The sequence below is a fragment of the Arachis duranensis genome, chromosome 7 (assembly GCF_000817695.3).
Source record: "Arachis duranensis cultivar V14167 chromosome 7, aradu.V14167.gnm2.J7QH, whole genome shotgun sequence".
Classification (NCBI taxonomy): Eukaryota; Viridiplantae; Streptophyta; class Magnoliopsida; order Fabales; family Fabaceae; genus Arachis; species Arachis duranensis.
In genome coordinates, this window is record NC_029778.3 from 26,965,609 (window position 1) to 26,971,236 (window position 5,628).

The 5,628-nt window shown below is 35.7% G+C and overlaps 2 protein-coding genes across 4 annotated transcripts; both read right to left on the bottom strand.

The window, feature by feature from the left end:
- Nucleotides 1-212: 212 nt before the first annotated feature.
- On the bottom strand, nucleotides 213-2,162 carry LOC127740470 (uncharacterized). Of its 3 annotated transcripts, XR_008001145.1 has the most exons (7): nucleotides 1,779-2,162; nucleotides 1,602-1,688; nucleotides 1,356-1,487; nucleotides 1,116-1,250; nucleotides 899-1,005; nucleotides 710-803; nucleotides 213-552 (listed from the first exon to the last, which is right to left on the bottom strand). XR_008001145.1 is itself a non-coding variant. In XM_052251415.1 (6 exons), the coding sequence occupies exons 2-5, from the start codon at nucleotides 1,665-1,667 to the stop codon at nucleotides 931-933; spliced, it is 408 nt and encodes a 135-aa protein (XP_052107375.1). In that variant the 5' UTR covers nucleotides 1,668-1,688; nucleotides 1,779-2,162; the 3' UTR covers nucleotides 213-803; nucleotides 899-930. The 3 variants fall into 3 exon arrangements, 1 of the variants encoding a protein (XP_052107375.1); XR_008001144.1 differs by having other exon boundaries at nucleotides 710-1,005; XM_052251415.1 differs by having other exon boundaries at nucleotides 213-803.
- Nucleotides 2,163-3,582: 1,420 nt separating this feature from the next.
- Nucleotides 3,583-5,289, bottom strand: LOC127740587 (uncharacterized). The gene is made up of 5 exons (XM_052251679.1): nucleotides 5,186-5,289; nucleotides 4,797-5,064; nucleotides 4,318-4,664; nucleotides 4,109-4,234; nucleotides 3,583-4,022 (listed from the first exon to the last, which is right to left on the bottom strand). Exons 3-5 carry the CDS (start codon nucleotides 4,513-4,515, stop codon nucleotides 3,792-3,794), a joined length of 555 nt encoding a protein of 184 aa, XP_052107639.1. The 5' UTR covers nucleotides 4,516-4,664; nucleotides 4,797-5,064; nucleotides 5,186-5,289; the 3' UTR covers nucleotides 3,583-3,791.
- Nucleotides 5,290-5,628: the final 339 nt, after the last annotated feature.

The window sequence follows — 5,628 nt, forward strand, 5'->3', positions numbered from 1 at the left end:
AGTCAATGTGTTCTCGATTTGAGCAAAAACAAGCCAAACATGTATAAAAAAATAAACTAACAATTTAAAAACAATTTTTTTATACATAAATATTAACTGGGATATTGAATTATTGTATTTTTTTAATCCAGTCCAAATCCAAAACCTTTCGCAAATATTTCATGATAAAATCACGTAAATTCTGCAAGCATATCAACCATATCAACAAAAAGATGCACCCGGTTTTGATTTATATCCAATAACATCCATCTGTATATAAAAATAACATCCTCTAAATCCTGAAATCAAATTAACAAAAAACACACACTGACCAACTCTAATCTCAATTTATGGCTTATAGTTCCGTTTAGCTTTCTTAGCCAGTTCTGCCCTTCGAACCAGTGATCTTGTCCGTGGGTTCGTCCAAGGATCTTCAAGAGTTTTTTTCTTTCCCCTATCCTCCACATGACGACATGGTACATTGAGTACACCATCTACCTCACTCCTAGAGATGTTGTCTTTGCAAATTAGAATGTCAGTTACAATTTCTTTCCGAATTTGTTGCAGCTGGGCCTGTGATCACATACAGATGTATTTGTGTTTGGTATAGAATACAATAAAGAAGCAAATATAAATCCAGCCAGCATAAGTAGAATTCATCCAAGAATAGTTATTTATCAATTATTAAATACGCAAATAAGCATCAACATATGTTTTGGATTTCACTAACCGTCGTCCAAATAGGCATATTCAATTCATCCTCTGCCAAGCTCTTTGGATCCCACATTTCCATCCATTTAATGACGTATACGCCACAGTCCCACCTATGCAACACAAATGACAAAAAGTCGTGCCAACATGTTAAAATTTGTGTGGGTTGATTTTTTAATCCCTTCTTTGTTTTCACCTCTAGACTTACCCATTAGGCTGTTTTTGGAGCCTTGTTTCATATCAACATTCATAGCCCTCAGCTGTGAATACTACATTCGGGTCTACAGTTGCTGCCAACTCTTGGAGAAGAAAGCCCTTCGACAAGCCAAAGAGAAAGAATTAGGGAGGAAAATAGAAGAAAAAAACATGGAAGGCAACACCTAACATCCGAAAAAATATGCATCATCAAATCTATTCTCACTTACTACATATTTATCTATTTTCTCTCGGCGCTCCGAGTGTGGGCTATTGTGCATAGAGTCTAACACCCATAGGTTATCAGTCTTCCGGTGGAGTACATATAGCCACCAGTGATCATCTCGGCACACTGGAACAAACCACTTCATCGTTGAATAAAGCATGTTAGTATATAGTTATTTTTTCCATATTCTTGTAATGAAAAAATAGATTTTGTGTGTGGATTAGTAAGTATATAAATTACTGACATAATCAACTTTTTTCGCTTTCTCCGCATCAAACCAGTGCTGCCCGCGGCCCATGAATTTGCTAAGAACAGGGACAAAACCAGTGTTCGTCCCGGCAAATCGTTCAATGTTAACATCAGTCAATATTATGGCCTGTAAACCCATTTTGCATTAGTTAAACACCTAAAGTAATAATTTAGAGTATCCTTCACCGAGGCAATTATGGTATTAATTAATATTAAGTGGGTAAGGAAAGATTGCACTAACCATTAGTCTCGGTGGAATACAGTAAAAATGCGTGCAGAACCTTGCGTTGCTCGAAGTATTGAACATGGCACAGCAGTAATCAACCACCTAAATAGAGTAAACGTATTACATTTTCATGGCACTTTAATGCATAACACATACATAGCAATTTATTACAGTTTTTTTGTTTGCTCTTACCGTATCGCTTACTCTTCTACGTCATCCCAGTGATTGAAGATCCGCTCGCTGCAGCTGAACATCATCGCCATTGCGAATCCACGCAAGTGTGGTATTCTTTGCACCCCTCCGATCTGTCACCCACTTGTATATCCTGTTCATGTCATCACCTGTCGGCCTTGCAACACCCCCAGATGGCATCAGTGTGTCCACCACAGCTTTTGTTTTTATGTTTTCTGGTGATTCAGGTTCCAGAGTCGCATTTTGATCATTTGTTACCGGAGATCTGGGCGGTGAGTCTGGTATGTGCATCTGAGTGATGCCAAGCGAGAATGACGGGATTGAAAAGTCTACTTGAGCTGGGTCCTCTGGTGCAACATACACTACCATTGCAAGCTCTCCGGATTCCCTGCACAGTCATTAACAATTAAGTGCTCTTAACTGAGTGCTCTTAACAATTAAGTGCTCTTATTTGAGCCAAAACTAAAATAAAGAAAGTTGTGTAACCAGCATAAGATTATATGGATAACATCTATTATTGATTAAATATTTCACCTCAAAAGAAGGAAAGAGTCAGAAGTAAAAGAGTCATGCAACTACTATAATCTTCAATAATTCATATTATTGTTAAAATCATCTATCTAACTTGCCTTTGATTCGAAGGTCCTTCATCAACATTATCATCTATTCCGTTTTCAACAGGTGTGTCAGACATTGTCTCATCCCCTTTGGGCATTTCAGGACATGTCCACCTCAGACTCATAGTATTCCCCCTAATGGACCTGTTTTGGGACTCTTAAATAAATTAGAAGTTGAGCACCTATAAGTGATAATAACAAAAGACACCTTATACAAATATGAGTTAATCAAGTAAATGTAGTACGCTTAAATTCGTAAATGATGTTAAATCTAAAGTTTACCCAAAGCTTCTTCGTGCAGAATAAAGTAAAGAATGGATAGTAACATCCTCATTACCAACCAGTTAGCAACCATTATGCTAGAAAGATAACATCGGGTATGAGGCACGCATAACATCCGAATTTAAATGATAAAATATTAGATAATCAAACTCCTATTCAAGATAAATATACCAGTTACAACCCCTAATTTTGCCATTCTTCTCAAATAAGCACAATATTATACGTAGGTAACGTATATTAAAATTACTTTATATATGGTAAAATGTTATATGCAAACAAATATAATGATAAATTATGTCAACGCAGTTGCCCAAAAAAAATTATGCTAGTATATTGTTACAATGAGGCAAGTTAAAGCATTAAAACTTCATACGATAACTAAAATTTCAATAACTTGCCTTTCCTTTGAATGCCCGTCCTTAACATTATCATCTGTTGCATTTACCACTGGCATGTCGGCCAATGTCTCCTCCCCCGTAGGCATTTTGATACATGTCTTGTTCATAAACACTTTATCCCCCTCAATGCATCCGTTTTGTGAAGCTTGGCTACATTTTCTGTTTAAATAAATTGGAAGATGAACAACTATAAGTGATAATTAAAAAGGTCACCTAGCACAAATATAATCCGACCAAGTAAATCTACTATACCCAAGTATAGTACAGAATGGTCAATAACTTCCGTAATTTAAATAAGTTAACATCCAGAAAGCCACACGAATAACATCAGGAGTATTATATACATAACATCCAAACTAATGAGACAAGATTTAGCTATTCGTAATACTATTTAAAGTCACTAGTATTGGCATTACTTAACGGGAGAGGACACATAGTCATCAAATTTATTATGTTATGAAATTAATGCTAAAACAGGAAAAGATGTATTTACATGTGTAAGGTCTATTGCCATGCTCAAAATAAGTATCTCCAACAGTTTTTAAAATATAGATTTACCAACTACAGCATCAATATCACACTTCTAAAATTAGATAAATAATGAATTACTCTATACATGGTAAAACTTTATATATGATTAAAAAGACACAAAATCTAAAAGATATTTATTTATACTATAATAATATTAAAAAGACACAGGTTAGAGCAATAAAAGTTTATAACAAAAGTAATAAATCTTTGAATTGCCTTTTTTTGGAAGGTTGTTGATCAAATCCAGCAAGTGATTCATTGTCAGCCGGTATGTCGGTCTCGTTTTCATCTACCGTGGGAGCTTCTTTACGAGTCTTTCTATCAGACTTTGTTTTTTTCTTGATGCATCTTCTCTTTGATACACGATTGTGCTTTTTCGATGACCCATACATCTTTCCAATTAAATTTAGAAGCCCCTACAGTGGACAACGTATAAGTTTTATTCACGTTAGAGCTTAAAAGCAGTGATCCGATTAACATATCTTTCACACTTATGTCTCACCGAGTGAGATGTGCTTTCCTCTTCATCCATCTTCTTCAGATCAACAAGCGACCAGTCTCTGATCCACGGTTCTCTCCCATTATATCTTCCTAAATCTCCATGCTTGTTAGCATGGAGATATATAATCTGAAAGTTATAGTAATTGCTATAAACAAGGTATACTATAAAATAACAAACAACAAATCAAAAGTTAGGGATATATGGCTCACCAATAATGCGAACATACATCCATCAACTGTTTTCTTCCCTACATCCTGAAACCTCAGAACTCCTTCAATTAAAAAATCATAAATGTACCTCGCCCAATACATCTTCCTTGGGTTCGATACATCAATGGCAGCGCGTATATGTATGTCTGAAACAGTGGCTTTCGGCGAGGGAAAGAAGAAACACTTGGCTATCAACATGATGAACTATCTCCGAAAGTTCATTCTATCGACATCGGACTGTATCGAGCATGTGATAACATCCCTTTTCAAATCTGCTTGTGTCTTTCCTGTGAAGCTGTTAACAACTCGGTGCTCTGCTGCTGTTTTTGGACTTTTGAAACTATCCCCTATCAAGCACAAAATTGAGTCGATGCAGTCCAAATATTTAATGGCTAATTTAACCGAAAACATATAGTCAACGAAAGTACAGTGGATAATTTTTTTCCCTTTTCTCCCTATTTTATTTGAGAATTGCGTACCATGGTTCGGTAGTCCAAAACACCGTGCAATTAATTCAACTGATATGGGAATTTTTCTTGTTCCGACGATCAAGGAATTCTCATCCCGATTATATGATGATGCTAATGCAACCATCATATCTTGGTTGACAGCCCATTCAGGCACATATTGCAGCCAGCCAAGTCCCATGTTCTGCACCTCCATTAGTTTCTCTCTACCCGCGCCTGAGTCTAATTGCTTCATAACTGAAGCCACGCAACATGGCGAGCACCTAGATACTAGTATTTTCTACACAAAAATTCATAATCAGCACAAAGTAACAACAAAGGAGAATGTGGGATTTAGCATTTACTATCAAAACACAATATCCCAAGTTTACAGTTAATTCACCGCTAACCATCCAAGGTACCTTTTTTGGTCCAACAGTTTTTTTTTGCGATCTTCTTTCGGGATTGTTATTCTTCTGTGTCTTTTTTTTGCTCCTGGTACGAGCCATAGCTACTTCTTGTTTTTCGAATACCTGTTCACAAACAACTGCTATATATACTCAAATAACTCACTTAAATTAATCATTAACATACCAACATGTTTATCAATAGCATAGATACGCCAATATTATTATTGTTTATAATTTATTAGACATCACGATGCCCAAACCCATTTGTCAAATCCCTTTGGCACACTTCAAACCTGCTCTTTTGCATACAAAAAAATTTAAATAGCTGTATTCATTTTCAAATTCTAATGTATGGAATTGCAAAGAACACAATTTAGGTGTATGATGAATATATAAGTCACAAATTATTAATTATTGAACTTATTATAGGGAGTTTTAAATTTCGTTGACAAAAT

Coding starts and splice junctions, on each gene's coding strand:
- LOC127740470 (XM_052251415.1), bottom strand. CDS start 1,667: ATGTTCAATACTTCGAGCAACGCAAGGTTCTGCACGCATTTTTACTGT. Junction 1,251..1,355: donor AAGCGAAAAAAGTTGATTAT/GTCAGTAATTTA, acceptor TCAACGATGAAG/TGGTTTGTTCCAGTGTGCCG. Junction 1,006..1,115: donor AGAAAATAGATAAATATGTA/GTAAGTGAGAAT, acceptor GGCTTGTCGAAG/GGCTTTCTTCTCCAAGAGTT.
- LOC127740587 (XM_052251679.1), bottom strand. CDS start 4,515: ATGTTGATAGCCAAGTGTTTCTTCTTTCCCTCGCCGAAAGCCACTGTT. Junction 4,235..4,317: donor GATGTATGTTCGCATTATTG/GTGAGCCATATA, acceptor TATAACTTTCAG/ATTATATATCTCCATGCTAA. Junction 4,023..4,108: donor AGGAAAGCACATCTCACTCG/GTGAGACATAAG, acceptor TGTCCACTGTAG/GGGCTTCTAAATTTAATTGG.